The sequence below is a fragment of the Chinchilla lanigera genome, unplaced genomic scaffold (assembly GCF_000276665.1).
Source record: "Chinchilla lanigera isolate Chin_1 unplaced genomic scaffold, ChiLan1.0 scaffold00014, whole genome shotgun sequence".
NCBI classification, from domain to species: Eukaryota; Metazoa; Chordata; class Mammalia; order Rodentia; family Chinchillidae; genus Chinchilla; species Chinchilla lanigera.
The window spans coordinates 4,628,766-4,652,996 of NW_004955415.1; the positions used below are offsets into that span (position 1 = coordinate 4,628,766).

The 24,231-nt window shown below is 49.2% G+C and overlaps 2 protein-coding genes across 5 annotated transcripts in view; one reads left to right on the forward strand and one right to left on the reverse strand.

The window, feature by feature from the left end:
• The window catches only part of Pde6a (phosphodiesterase 6A, cGMP-specific, rod, alpha), an 80,435-nt gene extending 72,130 nt beyond the window's left edge, over positions 1-8,305 (forward strand). For both annotated transcript variants that reach the window (XM_005380592.2, XM_005380591.2), the window contains exons 18-22: positions 739-802; positions 1,111-1,185; positions 2,271-2,354; positions 3,545-3,692; positions 5,113-8,305. In XM_005380592.2, the coding sequence (XP_005380649.1) occupies positions 739-802; positions 1,111-1,185; positions 2,271-2,354; positions 3,545-3,692; positions 5,113-5,189 (448 nt within the window). In that variant the 3' untranslated portion in view covers positions 5,190-8,305. The remainder of the gene's footprint in view (positions 1-738; positions 803-1,110; positions 1,186-2,270; positions 2,355-3,544; positions 3,693-5,112) is intronic.
• A 986-nt stretch (positions 8,306-9,291) lies between these two features.
• Positions 9,292-24,231, reverse strand: part of Ppargc1b (peroxisome proliferator-activated receptor gamma, coactivator 1 beta) — a 118,829-nt gene continuing 103,889 nt past the window's right edge. For all 3 annotated transcript variants that reach the window (XM_013512327.1, XM_013512328.1, XM_005380593.2), the window contains 4 exons: positions 22,722-22,797; positions 20,317-20,438; positions 17,185-17,339; positions 9,292-16,333 (listed from right to left, as the gene is read on the reverse strand). In XM_013512327.1, coding sequence (XP_013367781.1) covers positions 16,233-16,333; positions 17,185-17,339; positions 20,317-20,438; positions 22,722-22,797 — 454 coding nt within the window. In that variant the 3' untranslated portion in view covers positions 9,292-16,232. The remainder of the gene's footprint in view (positions 16,334-17,184; positions 17,340-20,316; positions 20,439-22,721; positions 22,798-24,231) is intronic.

Genomic DNA, 24,231 nt, shown 5'->3' on the forward strand with positions numbered 1-24,231 from the left:
GCTTGCCAGGCAGGCGCTTTTGCCGCTGAGCTAAATCCCCAGCCCCATGCTGCCTTCTGCACCAGGCCTGTTTAACAAGCCTGTCGCCTCCATTAGAAGAAAAGGTGGTTCTTAAGGAAGGGGGCCAAAGATCTCAGCTTTTACAATGGCCTATGGCCCTCCAAACAGATGAACAGTTTTGTCTGTGGAATTCAAGACCCACGGTGCGAGCAATGAGAGGAAAAAAAGTCTAAAAAGACTTTCTTAGTTGGGGCAGGACACAATTATGAGAAAAGGATTAACAAACAATTCTCTACCCTAGACAAGAGAAAAGGGTTCTGAAGGTGCAGTTAGATTTAAATGAATTTGATGGTTACATACTCCCTAGTACATCACACAAACCAGAATGTGTGCATTATGCACAGCCTATGTTTGGGAACTACCTGAAGATTGCTCCATACATCATCTCATTTAATCTTATACCTGCTCCATGAGGGAAGTATTATTATCACTACAGATGGGGAAACAGGCTCAGAGATCTTGGGTTAACTGCTCACTATCAAACCTCTGATAATTGAGAGGCAGGATTTAAACCTGTCTGACTTCAAATGCTAGCTACAGTGAGGGAAAAAGTCCTTTCCTTGCAATGGGAGGGAAGTCGCCTGCTAGCGGGGGCAGAGGTAAGAGAGAGAAATGGACTTACCTAGTATGCGCAGCTGTAAATGGCCCGGGACTGATGGAGGGTGTCTTTGCGTTCAGGGCCATGATGATGACTGCTTGTGATCTCTCGGCCATCACCAAGCCCTGGGAGGTGCAGAGCAAGGTAAGGCCTCCTGACCCCAGGGATACTCAGGCCTACTGACAGCGACAGAGGCTTGGACTCTGCCCTGCTCCAGCGCCAGCCCACTTCTGCTCCATCTTTCTCTGCTAGGATGTGGGAATCACTTTAGTGTCTCTAATGATAACCAGTGGGGGGCAGGGCAGGGGTGGGGTGGGTTTATCTTTTTTGTTGAGTTGGAAACAAGTGGGGTGGGAGCAGGGGTAGGATTGTGGCTGGAGCTTTGATGTGAGTGTGAGTGTGTGTGTGTGTGCGCGTGTGTGTGTGTGTGTGATGGGGTCTATCTGTTGCAGGTGGCTCTGCTGGTGGCAGCTGAATTCTGGGAGCAGGGTGACTTGGAGCGCACGGTGCTGCAACAGAATCCCATTGTGAGTATAGGAGGGACTCAGCCTGTTTTAGGCCATCTTGACCAAGAGATGTGATCAGACATGGAAATGCATGACTGCACCCTAGGGTTGCCCTTTTCCTATGTAGTAATTCTTTTAGGTGGTCCCAGGTCACCCTCAGTCTCATTCCTTGAGAACAGATGCAATTTCATAGCCCCTACCCTCTACCACTCAATGGAGAGCTTGGCATGGGGCCCGACAATATCTGTGAACCTCTTGAAGTTTGAGGACATGCTCTCAAGATGTTCTTAGCTTGCCCAGCTATGTAAAGCTTGACACGTGGAGACTGAGACCAAGGTTGCTCTTTCAGTTCCAGCAGTGTAGGCATCCACCTGCCCTGACCCTGCTTGATGGATCAGAGCACAAGGGCAAGACCTGGTCCACCTGGGAACTCTTTGTACCCATCAGCTAGTATTAACAGTTAGCAGCAGTCTGCCATTCGTGTTGTATCTACTCATTCGTGTATACTTTTTACTTTTGGATGGAGCATTTTAAGTCAATCACAGACATTGTCATTTCTTCCATAAATACTTCAGTATCGCTAAGAGATAAGATCTCAACATAGAAAAATGCAGACATATAACCACAATACCAACATCACACTCTCAAAGCTAATAGTGATACTTTAATACCATCTAATCCCTAATATCCACTCATTTCCCCTGGTTGAGAAAAAGAATTCAATTGATTTATTCTAATCAGAATCCAATCAGGACACACACAGTCTCTCTTTGCTACGTTTCTTAAATCTCTTTTAATCAATATCAGGTCCCCTCTATTGACCTGCTTGGTGGCCACCTTTTTTTCCCTCTTTCTTTTGTACACTGTTTATTTGTGGAAGGCAGCTATCATTTGTTGGGTACATTTTCCCATGTTCTGGATTTGGTCAATTATACACTCATTGTTATTATTTGACATGTTCCTTTAGTCCCATATTTGCTGCAAACTGCCAGTCAGGTGGGGAAGCTTGATGGATTTAGTTTAGTTTTTTTTTAAGCAAGAACACTTTCTAGGTATGCTGGGTCCTTCTTACTGCCCAGTACAGTTACCTCTCTCTCCCATGACAGCCCATGATGGACAGAAACAAGGCAGATGAACTCCCGAAGCTTCAAGTCGGCTTCATTGACTTTGTTTGCACCTTCGTCTATAAGGTAGGTCTTTGCTTTCTCAGACCAAATAGATTTCTTTGATAAGCCAGGAATTCCCAAAGACATCAGGGATAATAACTCCTGACGGATGAGCAAGGGGTAAAGTGTCTTTCGTTGGTGGTGCTGGACCCTCAGGATGGCTCTGTAGGGACGGGGCGTTGGTATTCCAGGGCTGTAGCCTAGAGGCTCGTGCATCCTAACTGCTCAATACACAGTTGTGGAACAAATAATTAAACCGAGTTTCAGACAGGAGAGGTGGAAATACCGCAGACCTGGGCCCTCCCAACTGCCAAAGGTGGTGGAAATGTGATAGGGCAGTGTCACTGGGAGATAAGCGTCACTGGGGGACAAGCTGGACTTTCTCTTTGTGCTTTTATTTAAGGTTAAAGTTTCCCTTTTGAGAAACCCATTGCTCCCAAATCCCTCTCCACTGTCCACGTCCCCCTTTCAACTTTTATTTTGCCCACACTACGCATGAGGAGACAGAGGCCAGAGATGAGAAATCATAGGGCCTGGGTCACTGGGCCCAGCTATGGCGTAGAATTAGAAATGGGGCGCCGGACCCCTAGTCCAGTGCTCTCTGCTGTAGGAGCTGCAGCTCTTTTGTCAGGAAGGAGAAGTGCAAATACTCTCAGTGGGGACAAGAGCATCTCTGGCGTACTGCAGACCAAGCAAGGTGCTGCGGGCGACAGAGATAGCAGCTCCTCCTAGCAGCGGCGATGTTATGAAATGAGGCTTCTGGCTCAGTGCTTACCTGTAGTCACGGCCTCCCTTGGAGTCAGCACTGTCACTACCCTCATTTCCGGCTGTAACTGACCTCTGCCTAAGGTCACACTGCTTGTGACAGAGCCTAGGTCGCAGCCCAGGTGTCTCCGAGCACAGCTGGCTCTGGCTGGAATAGAGCTGTAGTGGGCCCTTATTGCAGACACATCTACTCCATCCATCTGTGTCTGTATCGCAGTGTCCTCATTTACAAATGTAGGAGTGCTGAAACTTGTTCTCCCACCTCAAAGGAGCCTGTAGTGTCAGCATGCATGGCAAGCAGCTCATTTCAGCCCAATCTCCCCCTGGAGCTAGGACCAGGCATGGCCCCAGCCAGATATCTGTCTGTCTCTCTGTCTCTCCCCGTCTCTCTTTCTCTGTCTCTTCCTCCCTCTCTCTGTCTCTTATCTCCCTCTCTGTCTCTCTCCCAGGAGTTCTCCCGTTTCCACGAGGAGATAACCCCCATGCTGGATGGGATCACCAACAACCGCAAGGAGTGGAAGTCCCTTGCTGATGAGTATGAAACTAAGATGAAGGCGCTGGAGGAGGAGAAGCAGAAGCAGCAGGCAGCCAAGCAAGGTGCGTGGGAGGGAATGGGACCCCACCACCCACACATCCAGCATGCAGTGTGCCCAGGCCTGGTTTATGGTTCCCTTTCTGTGTAGAAGACGCTGAGGCTGACAGAGTGGCAGAGCCTGGTTCCCGGGTCGAGACTAAGGGTCCTCCAGGCCTCCAGCTGGCGCTACCTACCAACCAGCAGAGGGCTGACTCTGACTCCAGGGCTGCCGACACATGCTCCTACTCTGGGAAAGAGAGAACCTAGAATGATCGGCTGGAAGGCGTTTTAGAGACCACGCTTCCAGTCTCCTATCTGGTGTCTGAGTCCTGTCTATGCCATCAGGAGCCTTTGCTGTGGTGCGACCAAGGACAGAGGCTCCCTCCTCTGCATGACACTGTCATTCAGTACCACTGCTAGAAAGGTCTTCTGTGAACTCAGACCTTTGTCCCTGTTGAAGCTCCACCCAGCCCCACTGACAGCACTGTTCCTCCCCTTTCAGTCATTTCTTTGATCAGTTGTGTGCTCTGGTTCTCCACAGGACCTGGCTTCTTCTAGTCCTGGCCCCACCCTGATGACCTCCCCTGTCTACTGCACCTCCTTACACATGATTCTGAACATGGACACTGTCGAGGTCCAGCTCTGCTCTGCCCTGGGCGGTGTGGGATGATTCCAGTTGGGCAGCTGCTATAAACATGGGGCTGCCTGATGGTTCTGTGACTCATGCTTTGCCTGCTTCCCAAGGGCATGCTGTGTATCATCGTCATCACAGACATGTATAGCTCTTCAAATTTTTCAGAAAATGGGAGCCAAGTGTCCTGAGGAAGAAGTGTCATTTCCTAATTTGCATAATTCATCTTCTGGGCTATTGGCAGGTGTCTGCGAACTTATGGTCTGCAATTTTTTTTTCCAATGCTGAGGATTGAATCCAGGGCCTTGCATATGCTAAACAAGTGCTGTACAACTGAGCCACAGCCCCAGGCCCAAGTGTGCATTTTAATATGAATTTACTGTCCATATCTTAAAATTGAGGCTTTTCAGATTTAAAATTCTCTATTTCCCGGTTTTGCCTTTAAAAGATCAAGTTCTGGCTGCCCCAGTCTTGCGTTTTTGCAGAAGTGGCTGGAGCCGAGCAGCATTTGCCCTGCTTGGATGAAGATGGGCTTTCCCCATTTTGTCACAATTTCCACTGCTCCCTGTCTCCCAGACACTGGTGCCATCTGTGTGCTGCCATTTGTCATCCTCCTTGTGCTGCCATTTTTCTTGGGAAAAGGGAAATTCCCGACTCCTCCAATTCTCCCGACACCCGGCTTTCCTTCTGCACATGTGTCATCTGCTGGCTCCCGAAAGTCCTGGAGTTTACAATTCGTGGTCCTAACCGGGTCCAAGGGAAGCCAACTGCAGCTCTTCTCACCAGCTGTGTTTTCTTCTGTCTGATTGCAGCAGCCTCAGGAAACCAGCCTGGGGGCACCCCGAACCCAGGGGGTGCACCTGCATCCAAGTCCTGCTGCATCCAGTAGCGTGACCAGGTTGCGCCTGACCAGGATGGGCTACATTTCAAGGGAAGAAGTCATCTAAGTAACGGAAGCCACAGACCTTCTTGAGACGTGAGAGTCACAGGATTTGTGAGCTGACGGAGAACTCAGTTTACGTCTTATCTAGTGGTTTTAAAATATCATCTTAGACTCGAGAACTTTCTATTGAGCTGAAACTGATATTCTAGATTTCATAGACATCAATTCAATTTTTAATTAATGTCAGATTCACCAAGCATTTTTGTCATTTATTTTATTTTATTTCTCAGTACTAAAGATTGAATGTAGGCAAACGGCGTACTACTGTTACATCCCCAGCTCACCTTTGTTCTTTACTTTCATTATAAAAGGTTTTAGTTACTCTCAAGTAGAAAATGTCCACTGAATCTCCATTCGAATGTACATTTTGCTTCATCTGTATTTTTTTTTTTACATTATTTTCTGGGTTTGTTTTTTTTTTAGCAAAAGTATTTAAAGGCAAATTCCTCACATACCCTGTCACTCCTCTATTGTTTTAAAGGAACGGGTGACTTTATAACATGACTACACTATTATGTGCAGCAATTGAGCACCTCATACCCAACTGTGGGGTACACCAGGATGAGCCGCAGACCAGCCCCTTCTTCAGGAAAAGATGTGGGAGTTCAGTAGCCACAACTGCTTGCAGCAGATGGCCCTTGGTGTCAGCCCCTTCAGAGGTTTTCTCAGCTGCAGGGATACTCTTTCTGTGTTCCAGGGTGTTCTGTACCTACCGACTGATGGAAAGTCCTCCCCACCTTGGTGCAGCACGGGCATCCTAGCTCCAAGCCCCCTTGTGGTCACCAAAGCTACTGCCAGGCTTGCACCACCGTCCAGCTTCCACGCCCACCCCTGTTCATTTCCTTCCCTCCGCAAGCGTCCTGCAGAGTCCACTGAGCCTGCTTCGCAGGGGACCCACCTTGTGGTGCTAGCCCTTAGTCACCTTCTCCCACTATCACAAAAATGTCTGAGATTCGATTTGTGTAAATTTAGTTGTTATGTTTGACTTTAATTGTTTCCTATTTGTTTGGGGGAAGACACACTTTCTTCTTGGCTCTCTCACTGATTTTAATGAATGTAAATTTATGTAACATTCTCGATTGCAAACTTCTGTTTTGATTAACAGGCATTTGGTTGGTTGTAAACACAGGTAGAACTTATTTTTTAAAAACCAAATCTAAGTAGGCTTTGGTGAATCTGCCACCTCCCAAATTTAGTATTCATGCCTTAGAAACCGATGTTGAAAACTGCAAAACAAAACAAAACAAAAAATCCCCCAAAACTAAAGATGACAATACCATGCTGAAAAGTTTGCAGAAATTGCTGTTATACTGGCCCAAATTCCAATTTTATTGTCTGCTGCTCTCCCTGCCTAGCTTTACTTTTCTTTCTTTCCTGAAGTTGTGTAGTGCTGGAGATGGAACCCAGGGTCCTCCAGCACACCAGGCAAATACTCCGCCACTGAGCTACACCCCAGGCCCCTCAGCTTTACCTAGTAGAAGTTACAGATAAAAATGGTTCCTATCTGAGGTGCACGGGCAGTGCTGATACACGCACACATTGTGGAGTGCTCTCCCAATCAAGTGAGCTAACATGTCCATGGCTTCCCAGTTACAGTAGGGGTCATAGGTGTCCTAGTCCACAACTGCTCCTTCCTCTTCATTCCCTTGCCAGGGACTTACTGAAAAAACAAGGTTAATTGTCCCATGTTCTAGATTTGCCCACTAGTTTTTTTTGTTCTAGATTTGCCCACCTTCCCACAGCTCTTGTTCTCTTACACATGAACATTAGCACTAGAACCTTCCTTCCTCCCAGACTGAAGGTTTGGCGGAAACTAGTAGGTGAAAGCAGTTGCTCTGAGGAGCGGGAATCATGTGGTTTCCCTGAAGTATAAATCCTTGATCTGCTCTAACTTTTCTCATAAGGAGGAGCTGAAGGCTAGTCAGGGATGGGTGTGGGCCAAGTTCATGCACAGTTCTCTGGCTTCCCTCCAAAAGATGTCCAACGCCCCAGAGATCACAATGTACAAAGCACAGATCTTGTGACTGCCACAGGGGGATCTGAGCTCTGGGTGTACAAGCCCTGCCCAAAGTGCAGGTCATGTCAAAAGGAGGCGAGGTCTGCCTTCTAATTTTTTTACCTCTCACACTAGATTTTTAACCTCACTGTATCTGACACTCTGAGAACATTAACCTTTTAAGAGAGGCATGCTCTTGTGTACCTTATACATAGTGGCTAAGTGGCAGGCCAGAGAGAAATAAATGTCACTGGAAACATAGGCATGAATACTGCTGGCCTTGGGTCTGCCACGACATGTCTAAGTCTCTCGGACAGCCTCCTGCTGCCTGCTTGCTGAGGCTCAGAATCCAAGCCATGCCTCCCACACAGGGGTACAGTTAGCACCGAAATGCAGGTGTGCCAGATGAAAACCACAGTTCACGTTGCTTACTGGTGCTTAACTGTCCTAGCTACTGTGTGTGATTTAATTTTGTCCCCACAACAACCCTATAGGGTAGAAGTATTACCAGCCCTATTTATCACGTGAGGAACAGACTCAGAGAGGTTAAGAAACTTGCCCAAGGACAACCAGCTAGTATGTGATGGAGTCAGGAATCAAAGCCAAGCAGCTTGGCATGAGAACCCTTTCTGAGAATCAGTTTTTTTTGTATATAAAAGACCTTTGAGTTCATCTAGCCAAGTCATCATAGTTTACAGTTAAGGAAACCAGGAGTCTAAAAGGAGCCATGTCCAAGTTCACGTAATATAGACGTATCAGTCCAGGTTGGGTCCCACAGGCCCATCCTGAGGTTGTAAATCTGCCATCCCACTCCTTGCAAGCAGCAACGCTGTTCTCCTGGAGCTTACTTACCACCAAATTAGTAAAGGGCAACAGACGCTGAGTAGTCAATCACACAGCTACCTCCCTAAGGACTCAGGTTCATGCCAGGGAGCTGTGTAAGCAGAGATGGGAAAAATCGTGATCCTGTCCTTCTCCACTGAAGAAATCCAAACAAATGTCACAGACTCAGTAAATACATCACTGACCAATGAGAACAGTACCTGTATGTAATAAACAATTTGAAAACAGCTTACACATACCATGAAATGCAGTAGGTCATTGTTCTAGTTCTTGTCTGTGTATTATTCTCTTTTCCATGTTTTAACCTTCTGGGGCTTCGTGGATATCTTGCACATAGACTGCACTTAAAAATAAAGGTAAAAGCTGGGGATATAGCTCAGTGGCACAGTGCTTGCCTTGCAAGCATGAGGTCATGAGTTCAATTCCTAGTACCACCAAGAAAAAAAAAAATGACATTTAAAAAAAAAAAAGTTAAAGCACAAGAAAAAGCTTTGGGAGGCTGGGTGTGGTGGCACACGCCTGTAATCCCAGCACGGGAGGCTGAGGCAGGAGGATTGTTGCAAGTTTGAGGCCAGCCTGGGCTACAAAGTGAGCTCAAGGGCAGCCTGAACTGCATAGTAAGACCCTGTCTCAAAAAGACAAAAAAAAAAAAAAAAAAAAAAAAAAGCCTTGGGGCAAAATTAAGGCTGCATCTTCTTAAACAAAGGGAACTAACACACAGGGGTAAGGCTTCAAGTCTTGAGAGACGCCACTTCCTCCCACGCTGGCTGCAAGTAGGTACCCAGAGGAAATGTCCCTGGCACCATATCAAAGGCACAGGTGCAGGTCTGCCCTCTAAGAGACCCTCTCACTGGAAACACCTTTACGATTACAAACTGATGAGTGGTTTTTGTTTGTTTGTTTGTTTTTTTACCTGAAACTGTCAAATCTCTCTTTGAAGACATTTATTGAGTGTGCTGGTGTGGAAAAGCTGATCTATTAGAACAAGGAAGTCTTTGTTCAGTAATGGGCCTGGGAGTTATTATGAACCATGAAAAAATGTCCTGGAGGAGTAAGAATAAACTAAGAGAGTTCGGGAGCAGGGGTGGCAAACCTTGACCGGGGACTCCTCTAAGATAACACAGGAACTGGACTCTTCCCTGGTTGGTGGTCAGCGTATCTGTCTATGAGCTCGCAGGACCGACAAAGAAAGACACACAGGGGCAGGGCTGGGGTGGTGTTTTCTGTTTAATCTCATAGTGTATTTGTTAGGTTAATTTATAAGCCGATCACTTCACTATTTACAGTACATGAGCATAGAGATTCTACAGTTTTTGTGATGTAAACAATAACCCCACAGTGGGAGCTTGAGAAAAGAAGCCAGTTCGGAAGTATTTACAGACGTTAAAATAGAACTTTATACTCACAGAATAATAATACATACAGCAATTTGGTTAAATTATCTATGAAACTATAGATTCTGACAATGTACAAATACAGGAAAACATCTTCTCGTTTAGAAGGTAAGACAGATAAATCACACCAGAAATAAAATAGGGACAATGACAACCACAATAATTAAAAGCAAAGAAGGTTTCTTCCTTGCCTCTTACAGATAAAGTATTTATATAAATAAGGACACAACCCAACAAAATGGAAAAAATATATAAAAATCCTCTACCAATTAAAAAAAATAGCAAAACTAAAAACTCGATTCTCAATCATCAGCAGTGTCCTTTAAAAAATTAAAATTTAGCTTTCTATTATAAATAACAAAGCAGATGTGTCCCTCTGTGTAGGTGAAATTCTTGCACCTTTCTCAAGAAATGCATCAATGTAATTATACACACACAGGCACAGACATGCGTGTGCACATACATACACAAGTGCACGCGCGCGCGCACACACACACACACACACACACACCACAAACACAGCCTTACACTCATGCACCCCAGGCTGTAGTTGCCTTGTTGAGCTTCCTAATAAATAATGCCCCCTACAGTAGTACCTCTGGGGATGACAAAACCTCCAAGTTTAGCCATTCCCTGGTTTGACCCTGTCACAGAGCCAGGGAAAGCCCTGGCCCCCTATTGCTCAGAATTCTCTAGGCTGCATGGTCACACCAAGAGAAAAGGGTTTTGAGTCCAAGATTTGGAAATGCTGGAAGGGACCATGGGACCACCTTGCCCAGTCATTAAGGCTAGCTACAGACGTCATCTCTAAAGACCTGGGGTCAGGGAGAGGGAGCTTGTGTTGGTTTCAACAGCAACAGCTGCCTCTGGGACCAGCAGATGCTCCAAGCCAATGCTAAATGGCATGGGGAGATGAAGGGGTGGGCGTGAACTTCTGGAGCAGATCGCACCGAGCTGGACTTCTGGATGGTCATCTTTCCCCGAAACCATCTGGAAGTCCAAGGGACCCACTGCCCTGTTCCACATAACCACCCAGACCGTGCCCCCCCATTTCCAACCTGTTTCAATCGGAATCAAAACATCCCTCAAGAAACAAAGTTGGGAATAGTTTATGACTTTTTATTCCTAACATGAAAACATTTGACAAAATTTTAAAATACAAAATACAAAACCAAAAACAAACAAGAAAAAAAACCTTGTTTGGCTATTTGGTGGACCATATCAAAGATCATGGCCAGCAATGCCCTGCCCCAGTGCTCATACCCAGCCTCCTCCTTTGTCCTGCGGGGATAAGGCGGCCACCTTGCAGAGGTTCACTTAACAAGGTCAGCAGCCAGGCTGCCAGTATTGCAGTTATAGTGAACCCCTCCCACACTGGACGCCTGGTCCACGCTTGTCTTTACCACAGGACAACTAGTGCATTTCACAGACAGTGTGAAACTTTAAGCAGCTGCTTCTGGAATCTTTTGAGCTAGTGTCTTACTGAGCTCTGAATACCCACATAGTTCACTAGTGCCATTATAATCCATTCCCAAAGTTAGTGCTGGGCGGTAAGGTAGCAGGCAGAAGAGATTTATTTGCCTTCCATCTGGGTAGCTGGTGGATACAGTCTTTGGCCACTAGGTGGCAACCGCATATTGATAAGGCAAAGTGCTGAGGTGGCAACCGACCACTGCCCTTCCCAAGTTCCCCAGGAGCAAGGCCAGCAAAGGGAAAACGGAGGCTTTTTAAGGCTTCCTTGGAGAATCCTTTGACAAATAATAATAATAAATAATAATAATAATACAGCACAGAGCCGGTGCTAGTCATATGAACACCTTCTGAGGAATTGTTACACAACCCAGGGACTGACCTCCTACAAAAACCAGTTACCAAGCCACCCCGTGTTGGCAGCTGTATTTCTGTCCTCCTTCTGGCTGTGCAAGGTGTTCTGATGAAACAGGATTTCTGAAAATCTGTCCCCGGCAAACCCAAAGTCTCAGTTACTACTGCTCTATCCCTTCAAAGACACAAAAAACAAAAGCTGCCCGAAACATATGCAGCACGATCGATGCCTCCTGCTGCCCATATGTTTTACAATCACTGGAAAGAAATGTGTGGAAAGTGCCTAAGTGAAGTTGTTTTGCAAAACAAATGTATTGCTAGTATTGTCTGAGAGCAAGAGAGAAACAGCCAAGCGGTCACAACATTCGCACTGGGGACAGTGACAAGGCTAATGTGAGACTGACATGGCCTCCGAGCCAAGCGGGGGGTTGTTTCTCACCATCCCCATGAGGAACTATGGCTTAAATTGTCCCGGGGTGCTGGCCTCCTCATCCAAGGCCACTCAGCCAGGACGGTGTGGGACTGGACCTGCCGCTGGCCGGTCCCCCTGCAGAGACCTACTCCCTGCGCCGGAGCTGCACACAGCGGAAGAATGAACCGGCCTCACGGGGAGAGATGGACTCGCCTCGCTCTGGGCTGGGAGTGCACATGTCATTCAAGAGTCTCATTTGTTAGATTAGGAAAAGTGGGTCTAAGGTCACACAGCAAGTAAGAACCCCTGGGGCTTCTCACTCAGAGATGGCTTATAGTTAAATGGTTTGTTCCACACACCCATTTCCGTTGGCTGGGCTGTTCTTAATCTTTTAACAAAAGTAGGCACCAAGATCTATCATTCCCTGTTTCCAGGCCTTCACTGGCAAAGAGGCCAGCGAAGGGGTGGCTTTGGAGCTGGCTGCCCTGTGGCTGCTGCTGCAGGAAGGCCCCTGCCCGCTGCTCCCTCACACCAGCCCCCTGCCTGCCACCCTGCTCCAGTTTCTGGGTCAGCACTCCACACAGCCAAAGGAGCCCCAGATTTGCCAGGGGAGAAGCACAGAGTCAGGATGAAGCCTCAGCGTTTACTCAGTGCTTCTGTCGCTTAATGCAAAGTCAGCCTCTGCCTACACCCCGGGGGCCCTGCACCAGGGCGCCTCTCCTCCCGCACCTGTGCTGGGCCTCGGCACCGCAGTGCGTGTGGCTTCCACTTCCCAGGCGCTCCCTCCACTTACCTCGTACCTCCCAAGTGTGCAAACACCGCAGGGACTTTGGGACCAGCTTCAGCATATTGCACATAGGTTCCAGTCGGTTTCCTTTTTCCCCACTGGGAAGGGGTGAGAGGGTCCCTCGTCTTTGGCCAGTGAAACCATTAGGCTCACTTTGCTAAAATGCATCCATCTCTTAACCTTGGTCGTATCTGACACTGGGATAGGGTGTTCCTCCAAACTCCACAGTGCTAAATCTCAAATGCTTAAAACAAGACTGTAATTTTAACATCAGTGAGTCACATCAACATCTCTAGGGGTGCCGCTGCTTCCCAGTTGAGATGACCCCTCTCAGGCTGCAGGCTCCGCTGCATCCAATTGCACTCAAGGCCCGGCCCATGCACTGGGCTTATGCACACAGAACAGAGCTGCCATTGCCTTCCTCGTCCCTCTGCTCACCACCTATACAGCAGCCTCAGCAGGCACAGTGCATACGTCCAGGAGAAATCACTTGCAAAAACTGGTAAGGTTTTTGGACCATCAAAGACACCCGACTCTGTCCTTTCCCGTGTCAGGACTTGAATACTGCGGCTGCTGCCCAGAGCATCCCCCCGTCCCCTCCTCTGTCTGCCCTGGAGCTCTGCCGCTTTTCTAAGTGCTCCACACAGATGCTGGGAGAACCCTACAGATGCTTTCTGACTCAAGGCAGTTTTCTGGTGGCGGTGGGGAAGGCATAGGGGTAAGGGAACGGGGATCTTAGCTGCACTCCATCCACTCAGATTCTTTACCTATTTGATGCATTTTCCTTCGGTAACCAGAGCCCCCAAGAGTGAGGATTCTGATTCAGCCTGTACCGACTGAGGAAGGAGATGGAAGAATTCCACTTAGCGGTTGGATCAGACATTTCTGGAAACATCAGCAGGGCACAGAGATGGGCAGTACAGCCTGCCCTGCACGGGTGGCTGTCAACACAGTCTACAGAAGTGGTTATGGCAATCACATGTAAACATCATTGAGAGCAAATACTAGGACAGAACTATGGTGAGATGGTTGCCAATGGCAGCTGCTCCCTCTGAGTTACTCCTTAATTTGGTGGGGAAGGGACCAGGGTTGACTCTTCCTAGAGAGACCCTGGAGTCTCCTTGGTAAATAAAACACAGCACCGAATGAGTCTTCTGGATAGAAGTCGTCTGCAGGGTTGGCCAACTTTAGAACTTGTAGCCTTTTTTGTATGGGATGACAAGCAGAGACTGCTGGATGCCCCTGGCAGGCATCCTCCCTCCCCATCAGTGTCCCAGCCCTGCCTTTAGGCACATCAGTCCCAACAGCATCCCCAGGTGACTGCTGTGCACAAGGGAAAATATATAAGTGGCGTCCAGTGCCCGGGACTGAACTGTGTGAAAAAGGGCAGCTTCAGTTGACCCCGAAGGTGGGGAGGGAGACGCTCCCCTTCCCCTAAAAGCCCGCCTCTCTTTATCTTAAGGAACCACCAGCCCGGTAGAACCCTTGGCCCAGTGTAACTGAGGAAGGAGCAAATTGAAGACATCATCTGACAACTCCTTCCAGCACTCTGAGGCTCAGGGCGGGAAGGGACGGAGCAAAGCTATGGAGGAAATTCTTGGTGAAGTCAGGACTGACTTCCAACTCTCCACACTCTGAACCCTGTGTCTTTCCTACCTACGGGATGAAATCTGTTTGCTCCTTGATGCAAATCAAGTCTCATGGAGGTACCAGAAGGGTTTTATTTCTGTTCCTTCCATTTATAATGTGCCTACCATGTGCTAGGCAGTGAACAGCTATAAAGGAATCTAGAATGATTGGGTCTGCTGTGGAAAGTCCCTTTTTGGTCCATCCTTATAAGCCCTGGCTTCCCTAAATATGTTCCTGTCTACTACCCCTCCCCTGCCCCACCCTCCTCAAGCAAAGATGTATGTCACAGTAGTACTGGCAGTCTTGCACTAAGGAATGGCTTTATGGACATTTTCTTTCATTGATCAGGACAAGACAGACAGGGATGAGCTAGCCAGAAACCCAGCCAGCATATCGTTCTATATGATTGATGGAAATCTCCCAAAGATCAGATCAGGATGTCGAGTAAACACTAATCAATTAGTAATGACTGCCTACAGTACTACATTGAGGATTCAGGCTCAAGGAATAGAAGTGCCGTGGCTGATTAGTTATGTCTGCATCGGCCAACCGTGTGGAAGTGGTGGCACATGTGCTGCATGTTTGCTGTTCGTAACAGAAGCCAAGACAGTTGAAACCTGCATAATTCTCCCCCTTCCTCCACCTCACAGAAAAGTGACTTGATACACAGTGGCTCAAATTCCCTGTTCCTGCTGGAGCCTGTCTTCTCCAGCCTTCTCCACTGGCAGGGAACACCCTCACCATCCAGGATAATATTAACTCTCAAAGGACTCAGTTTACCAATTCTCAAAGGACTAGGCCTGCCAGCAGCAACAGGGAACTTAGCTTATTTAATGAATCACTTTCAAACTTTTTGAAGTATAGGGCCTTTTTTTCCTTTACATACAGAAATGTCTCAGGGAACTGTGACATATGAAAAAAAAAAGGGCGGGCCATTCTGAGTGAAGCAGGAGCAATGGGGTCACACCCTGGCTGGCCACGCTCTCCCTCACGTGTGTCTCCAAGGTACCCATGGGACATCAGCTGGACACAGCTTTGTCATACACAAGAACACAAGGTTGGAAGTAAAGCCCAACTCCAATGAGTCCTTCGGCTTCTGGTCTGCTGCGCAATGTAGCCTAACTCCCCTCTACCAGCCCCCACGCAGCGAATCTTCACCCCAGCTACTGCCACAGTTGGGAACTAGAATCAGAGGCCTGGGGTGGGTCATTGCTCTGGCTTCTCACTGCCCATGGGGCTTGGGAAAAGTCATTTTGCCCATCAGGGCATGGTTGTTTCCCCTGGTAACTGGGAATAACATAGCCTGCCCTGGCTTCACACAGGATCTGATATTAGATGGGCAGCTCTTCAGGGTGAGCTGGGCACGAGATGGGGGCTTGCACTGTAATTTGACCCAAACTTGCTCAAAATAAGTCATGGCAGGACTTGGCAGAAGAGGCCCAGAAACATCTCCCCACTGCTCCTAGCTGTTGTACCTGTAGGGTCTGCTTTCCTGGGGACCAGCCTATTGGTGACCCCGGCACCCCCAGGGCAATCTGACAGGGGAGCAGCGCAGCTCAATGGCAAACACCTCACGACTGTGCATAGTTAAAAATCAAGGAAGCGATACAATAATCCTAGGCACAGTACATCTGAGCCATAGATACATTATTTTAAGGATATACTTTTTTCTTCAATTAAAAATGAGTTTATAATCCTGATTCTATTCACAAGTGACAATTTCATCATCACACACTACAGACAGGAGATGTTATGGTGAACAGGCTGCAAGTCTACGAGAGGAAGTCAGTCGGGCAGGAGGGCAGAGGGTGACTGACCCAGCACTTTGAGGTGCACCCAGGACAACCCTTTGGAAGCGAGGACACTAATGTGGCAGTGGAACGTCAACATCGTGGAAACTCACAGACAGAAGCAGCTTTGTGCAATGTAAACATCGATTTGTTTTTGAAAAGGACAGTAGTTTCAAGTCTCTCTCACGTGTGTTCTCTTTCACGCACGCTTGCTCGCTCTCTCATTCCCATATACTTCTTTCTTTGAAAACGTAAACATATTGGAAGGGCCTTGTCTGAGGTATTGAGGTATTCCTCGGAGGTTAAGGCTGTTATCAATGTAGGCTTTGCAGGGCCTCTTTCAGCAAGCTGTCAAAATCCATGGCTTCGTACTTGCTTTTCCCGGACGCAGGAAGGGCCTCCTCTGGATTGCCATCTGGAGGGTCAGTGGGAGAAGGAGGCAGTGAACATCTTATAAAGGCCAGAGGACAAGCAAATCTGCTATGGGGGGGGGGCGCCCATTGAGCACGTGTGGCCTGAGGTGCCAGAAAATAGAGATGAGCATTGGACAGTAAGTATCAACTGCCATCCTCCTGTGACATCTCTACCATGCTGTCAGTGTCTCCGGGCCTCTGTTTTACCGAGCAAGAATATTCCAGAGCTCCTTTCCAGGTCTAACATCCTAGCATCCTACTTCCCCTAACAGTGTCCCACCCATTAATAACCTGTTCCTGAGGCACATAGGGAAAGCTAACAGAACTGGGATCACTTTCTTGTACAAGGAGGGAAACTGGGTCCCACAAGCCAGGTAAAGTGCTCCTGGCCAGGACCCTGGCTAGTCCCTGACACTTGGCCCTGTACTGTGAAGGTTATCTTGGGCTCTCCATTATGCTGTACTTGTTTGTCCTTCTTTACCAACTTGGCCCCAGATGGCAATGGCAGGATGACAGAGTTGTTACCCTGTGTTCCATTAAAGGATAAAACTGCTGCCTCATCAGGGTCACCACGGAACACCCCTTCTTCAGCCCGGGCAGCAGCTGGCCAATGAGGTCATGGTTCCTACACGTCATGGAGGCTTGACTTTGTTTTTGGTGCCAGTTATAAGACAGGACAAGACGGACCAGAAACCAAAAGAAAAATAGGATGGCAGACTGGTTGTAAGGTTATACCCACTGACACACTGGGGCCTGGGCAGGGCGCGACATCCGGGACGGGCTTTAGGTCTGGGTGTAGTTGAAGGAAGCAACTACCCCTCAGGCTCTGGCCGGGCCTCGCTCGGGTGCTTACCATAGTCAGTGTGGCGGGGCCAGCGGAAGTGCCGGAGCCCGCCCGAGCTCAGCTGGAAGGAGGGCTCGTTGCGCTTCCTCAGGGCAGCGCCGTTCTGCAGGGACAGGGCCGCATGCTCAGAACACCGGTAGGTGATGAAGCCGTGCTTCTCGCCTCTGGGGGGGACAACAGGGTAGCATGTTTCGGGGCCAGTCTGGCGTACATTGTCAGACCAGCCATTACTAGAGGAGGAGCAGAAAGCACAGTGACTCGGTACCCTGGTGACGTGGCCCTGCAGTTAGAGACGGCACCATTTGTCAGGCCTGCACCTGCACTTGGTGAGAGTCAGAGCAGCTGATTTGTAAGAGGTTTGCCAGGTGCTGGATACATTGTCTCACAGAGTGATGGAGTGACAGCTGACCAAGCGACACGGGTACTGTTCTCTCCATCTCACCGTAAAGAAACAGGCCCTGCAGAGTTCAGGAATCTGCCCATAGGCAGGTGGCAGAGCAGGGATTTGAACCCAGGCCTTCTGGATGTTAGGGTGAATGCTCTTAGAACTCCCTCACATGTCCCTGTTGTGTCCCTTTCCTTGCTACTGCCATGCTTTCTCCCCTGCTCTTCCAAGCCGGCCTCAGCTATCATGTCCCCGGCTGCTAACGTGGCCTCTGCCTCCCACCTGCGGCCAGTGTTGTGCACGCCTCCCACCTGCACAAAGATACCTAGGATGTCTGCCTGCCCGACACCCAGTCCCTTCCTCCCCAGCAGCTCTGTGTACCCCGCCAGGCTCAGAGCGTCAGGGTAAGCGAGGGGGCAGCTGCCTGCAGTAGGGAGGATGTAAGCGTAGAGCAGAGGCAGCCACTGGGCAACCAGGAGGAAAGCCAGACGCCTAAGAAGGGCGCCAGGCGAGGAGGACCCAAAGTCAGTTCTACCCTGACATTTCGGTTCCACAAACAAGAAGAGAAAGAATCTCACCGACAATCCACCTGCTCTAGAAGTGTTTCAAAGGCAGAGACAGAGGGGCATTTCCCTACTGCTCAGGACAGGCTTAACAGCAACAGGCACCTAGCACACACCCAGGCGAATCGAATTTCCTGACACCTCTCTGAGCCAGGGAAAGGTGGGAATGCTTCTGCCCCTGTAAATGTCTGAAGCTGGTACTGTGTCCAAGACACTTTTTAGAAGGTCATGTGTGCTTTTCAAATCTTAACACACGATCTTTCTCTTTGGAGATTCATTTGCTTCCTCTGTTTTTCCATGTTACCTCCATCTGATATTCTGAAGAGTACGAAACTTTAAAAAGTTCTATTTGTGCCAGGCATGGTGGCGCACGCCTGTAATCCCAGCACTCGGGAGGCTGAGGCAAGAGGGTCGTTGTGAGTTCAAGGCCAGACTGGGCTACAAAGTGAGCTCAAGGCCAGCCTGAACTGCATAGCAAGGCCCTGTCTCAAAAAGACAAAAAAAAAAAAAAAAAAAAAAAAAAATTCTATTTGTATAATGACTTTCTTTTTAAAAAAAATTTTTGGGGTAAAAACTAAGATAAAATTTATCAACTGGGCACAGTGGCTCATGTGTGTAAGCCCAGTACTCTAGAAGGCTGAGGCAGGAGGACTGTGAGTTCCAGCCCAGCCCAGGCAACTTAATGACTTAGCAAGACTTTATGTTAAGAACAAAATAAAATAAAAAATAAAAAGGGTTGTAGATCTAGCTCAGTGTGAAGGTTTTCAGTTCAATCCTCAGTACCAGGGAGGGAGGAAAGAAGAGAGGAAGGAGGGAAAAGAGGGCAAAGAGGGAGGGGAGGAAAGAAAGAAAAGAAAGAAAGAAAAGAGCACGGAGGGAGGGAGAAAGGAAGGAAGGAGAGGAAAAAGAAAGAAATTGGCCATCCTTGCTTTTCCTATATCCATTGAACAAGTAGCTCCTCTGCATCCCCGCCCCTTACAGCCTGGCAACCATCACTCTACTTCCCGTCAGTGGGAATCTGACGACTGCAGATACAGCCTAAGTGGAATTGTGGCGCATTTATCTTCCATGATGTCTACATGTTCATTCATGTGGTGGCCTGCATCAAAATCTGCCCCCTTCTTAGGGCTGCGTGATACTCTGCTAGATGGACAGACGCCACCTTGTTTATCCGCCCATCAGTAGACATTTGGGTTGTTTCGGTCTCTTGGCTACTGGGAATAAGACTGCTACGAACACGGGCAAACAAGTATCTCTTTGTGATCCTGTTTTCAATTCTTTCCACACGATGGTTCTATGTTGAAATTTTTAAGGACTTTCATCTCGTTTCCAAATCAGCTGCCTTCTTTCACTTTCCCACCAAAACTACATGAGAGTTCCAGTCTCTCTACCTTTTCCCCAGATCTTATTTTCCACTTTTTAATAGTAGCCTTCCTCATGGGCATGAAGTATTACAATGATTGATAATACATAAGTCATTTTCTTGCTGAAGATTTTTGGACTATTATTAAACCGCAATTTAAAAGCCCTAATAGCTTAGTTTGCAAGTGTAATGGGAGATAATTTAGAAATATTTCAAAGCTGACAAAGTTTTGACATCTCAATTGTGCATTCATAAGCAACCTCAGCTTTCTGCAGATTCCCTGACACATAAAACACTGCTCCCCAGGTCGGGGAGGAAAAGCCAGGGCTGCCCAACAGCTGGGGCCAGGAGCACCGCTGCAGAGGATGGAAGAAACATGAGCAGCGTCAGGATGCAGCAAAGGCCCTGGGATGGACGCGTGGGCGCCAGTCTGGCTCTGCCATGAAGGAGCTACTCAGTCTGTCCAAGCTCACTCCGAAAGAGAAGTATCACGAAGAACACCACTGTCTGTGTCCCAGGAGAGCTGAAAATTTAGGTAAGAGAATGCATGACCTCCTCCCTCAGCAACCATCAGCCATGTTTGCTGCTTTTACTGGTGAACAACCATCAAGGGTCCTTTTCCTAGGCCTGGCCTCTGGGTCTAGGCCAATGGTGGCTAATCTATGGCATGCGTGCTGCAGTGAGCTGTTTGTTGTCACTGAAAGTTCTAAAAGGTTTGTCATCACTGTCTAGGCCGTTCCACTGGTGTCCCTGGGTCTCTCCCGGGCAGCCAGTCCTGGATGGGAACCTGTGCCATCCCGGCTCCCCTGCAATGGTTTGCCTTGACTCACCTCCTTCTTCTCGTCAGCACCTGGCACTCTACAATCTCGCCAAACACCTCGAAGCGCTTCTTTAGCTCCCGGGAGTTCATGTCACTGGAGAGGTTTCGAACATACACGACACGGCCTTCGTCCTGCTCAAAAAGGGACAGAGAGGGACCCGGTCACTGCTCCCAGGGGGTCCTCATCCTTGTCCAAAGCCTGGCTGAGCAGCAGTGCCAGCTGGAGTCAGAGAGAGGACAATGACAATCTCTATAGCAGAGCACCTGTTCTATTGCAGCAGGCCCTGGAGCACTGGAGTGGGAGCGGCCTCCAGTAACCGCCTGCTTACATGCGGGCAATGAGCAGGGTTGGCAGACAGGGCAGGGCATTTGTTACCACAGATACCACTGCAGGCTCCACAGTGTCTGCACCTGTACCTTGAGTCTGAGGGGCTGGCGATGGGGTGGACCTGAGAATCACCAAGGATGGGTGATTTGTGGGGGTCAGAGTGGGCAGGAAGGAAAGGTAATGAGATGGGGCCATTAGGGCGACTGGAGTCACTGTATCTTTGGTCTTGACTGGGTGGTGGGCTGATGTCACAGCATGGTACTGTGAACAAGAAGTCACCTGCAGGAGAGCTCAGTGCTATGCCAAGGACAGAGGGACAGAGGGAGTGAGTGGGAGCCCTGGCTATAACCTCTCCGCTCCTCCGGATCTGTGGTCTGACCCGGGTGAAGGTGCTGCTGGATGCTGGTGTTCCCGTGAGCAAGACTGACTGTGGTCGGGACAGGCTTCCTCGGGGCACGGGCACAGCCAGGGATCCCCCGCCGCACACCCAAGAACCACGGGAGTCGGGGAGAAAACTCAGGCCTGGGCTCCACAGCAGAACAGCATCAACAGTCAGAGGAACCCTGTGTCCCACGCCATGCTGTCTGGGTTCCGCTTCATCGAGGAAGCTCATCTTCACCCAGGCTCCTGAACTCATAAAGCCCGCCCTCAGCCATCCCGAATTGTGCTAGTGTTGTAGCTCCTGTTCATCCCTCTGGGCCCAGCTCCCCGCAGGTACCTCTGCCCAAGCACCCATATAAGCGTGCTCTCCCCGCAGTCCAAGCATGACTGCTTATTGCAGACATTCTAGTCATGACATTAATTTTATAGCACTCATCCAATCTGTAATCCCACTGTGCACTCCTTTGTTTGTGAGTCTACTGTCTTTCTCTCCCAGGGAGAGAACCACAGGAGGGCAGACCTTGTCTGTTTCGTATATCACTGTCACCCAAAGCCTAGGATTGTGCCTCTTTTATCAAACTGCAAAAGGCCCAAACACGGGCTCCAACAGGATGCTCTGTGCTCAGACGCTGGTTTTAAGAACCTGATTGCAGCCAGGCGTGGTGGTGCACGCCTGTAATCCCAGCACTCAGGAGGCTGAGGCAAGAGGATCTTTGCAAGTTTGAGACCAGCCTGGGTTACAAAGTGAGCTCAAGGCCAACCTGAACTGCATGGTGAGACCCTGTCTCAAAAAGACAAAAAAAAAAAGAATCTGCTTGCAGCTGGGTATAGTGGTGCAGCACTCTGGGAGGCTGAGGAAGGAGGACTGTGAGTTCGAGCCCAGCCTGTACAAGTTAGCAACTGAGGGAGACCCAGTCTTAAAAGGAAGGAGGGGCAGAGCTCAGCGTGAAGGCCTTGGATTTGGTCGCTGGGAAAAGAACCTGCATGCAGGGAGCTCTGCTCCTCTGGGGGAGGCACCACACGTGTGCACCCCACTCCCAAAGCACCACGCCTGCCAGCGGGAGTCATGCACTCTTTCACATTTCCATCCTGCTTCCTTCCCTTCCTCTAGTGACATCCGACAACTGGCTCCAGCTGCCCGCTGCAGGGTCCTAAGAGATTTTCTTGGAAGGCAGCTCTGGAGGGAACCCCCATAAGGATGGAGCCTGGGACACACTCTGGGAAAGGACTGGGCCAGTGGGTGCGGAGGACATAACAGACTCTCCTGGTCTTTTAGCCCTGGTCAAGTTGGGGGAGCCCTTAGGAAGCACAAGACCCAACCCCTTGTGTGTGATGAGTACAGGGGCTGAGGTAAGCGTGCAGACTTGCCCAAGGTCACACAGAAGGGGTCATGGCAGGTCTGGCCTGTGACCAGGTCAGCCTGGCTGTGAGCTCCTTCCTCCCCACCTTCTCGGTCCTCTCCAGGCCACTGAGGCTGAGCCCTAGGTTGCCACCAACTGCATACTCCACTGGTTGAAATTTGCATAGTGCCCACTTTGATGGCTTTGGGTGATCCCCGTGACTTTCAAATGCAAGAAGTGTAAGTGTGCTCTGCAGATCACAGTCCGTTATGCCCAGGCAGTGGCTGAACGTTGACAGGTTCAGCGCTTCTTGACAGCCCTATGTGCCCCCATTCACTCTGGGCTCTTGGGCCCCAGGTCACTTACAATGGCCTTTTCCTGCCGTTTCCTGGCACGCCGGACACATGGGCTTCCATCCGCACACGGCCCTCTGCCCTCACACCTGCCATGAACAAGCAGAGCAAAGGCACTCACTGTCAGGAGGAGCACAGAGGGCGGCGATGCTGCTGGGGAGCAAAGGCTTTTTGAGGGCAGAAGTGCTCAGTCTCCATCCTGCAGCAACCCAGCCTCCCTCGCAAGGGCAGCTCGGGGCTGCGCTGGCTCCGAACCCTGGACGCACGCCTTCTGCCACTTTGCTGATTATAACTCTGCCCTTCAGAGCCTTGCCTTTCACTGCTATTAGAGGAGAAAAACCCTTTCTCTTCATTATTTTAGTGGGTCTGACTAGAAAACCTTGGGAAGGCTTGTTTCCCCATTTTCCACATGCAAAATCCCGAAACATGGGTTCAAGATGGGACTTGCCTACAGGGGCGATGTCAGAGCTCAGGCAGGTCTTCCGCTCTAGAACTGCTGTTCTCCAGCAGCTCACGCCTTGGCCATCAACACACCGCGCCCCTACAGCTCCCTGCCTGGAGCTCATCATCTGCAGAGCCTGAGCAGGCTCCCGAGCCACACACTGAGAAATCTCCGGTCTGCAGGCTGCCTTGCACCTCCAGTGAGCGTTCTTCAGAAGCACAGCCGGGAGCATGAGAACGCAGGCTCTGAGTCAGACAGCCTGTGTTCAAATCCTGCCTGTACCACCTCCCTCCCTGTTGGGCGATCTTGGCCAGTTACATAAACGCTTTCAGCTCTACTTCTTCATCTAGAAAACAGGGATAATCAATTATGTCCTCCTCCGTGGCCACTTTTAATTAAACCAGAAAATGCATATAAGTACTTGGCTCAGGAACTGCTCAGTAGATGCTTGCCCTGTTGTTCTGTTTCAACCTCTCTGAGCCTCAGCCTCCTCAACCTTACAATGGGGATGAGAAGCGGATGTCCCGGATGCATCTGGAAAGCTCAGATAGGGTGGCAGAAGGGGACATGGCTTGCAAAGTTTTAAATGCTATACAATAACGGGATCATTAATTTGCAAGAGAATTGATCAGCTTGCCCTGCCTGAAGAACCCAGGGAGACTGGAAGACATTGCGGAGTTCGGTTTGTCCCCTAAACTAGCCTCAACATGCTTCCTACTGATGCACGCTCAGAAGCAGCAAAGAGAGTGGTCTGGGAAAGGCTGAGGATGATTTTACCAGGCTTGGAAAGCACTGAGCCCTGCTTGGGCAAGTGGATGAGCAGAAACTGAGATAAGGAGCTGGCGATTTTGCTCAGCTGCACAGCGCCTGCCTGGCAAGTGTGAGGTCATGAGTTCGATTCCCGGTACTAGAAAAACAAACAAACAAAAAAATGAAACTGAGATAACCAGTGAGCAGAAATAGCCACACCTGCACCTGACCCAAAAGCAGAAGGAAAACAGGAGACCCAGGAGGGTCTTAGAGAGAACATCAACTTATTAAAGGGGAGCAGGGAGCCCTGGTCAAGGTCCAGAGCAGGCAG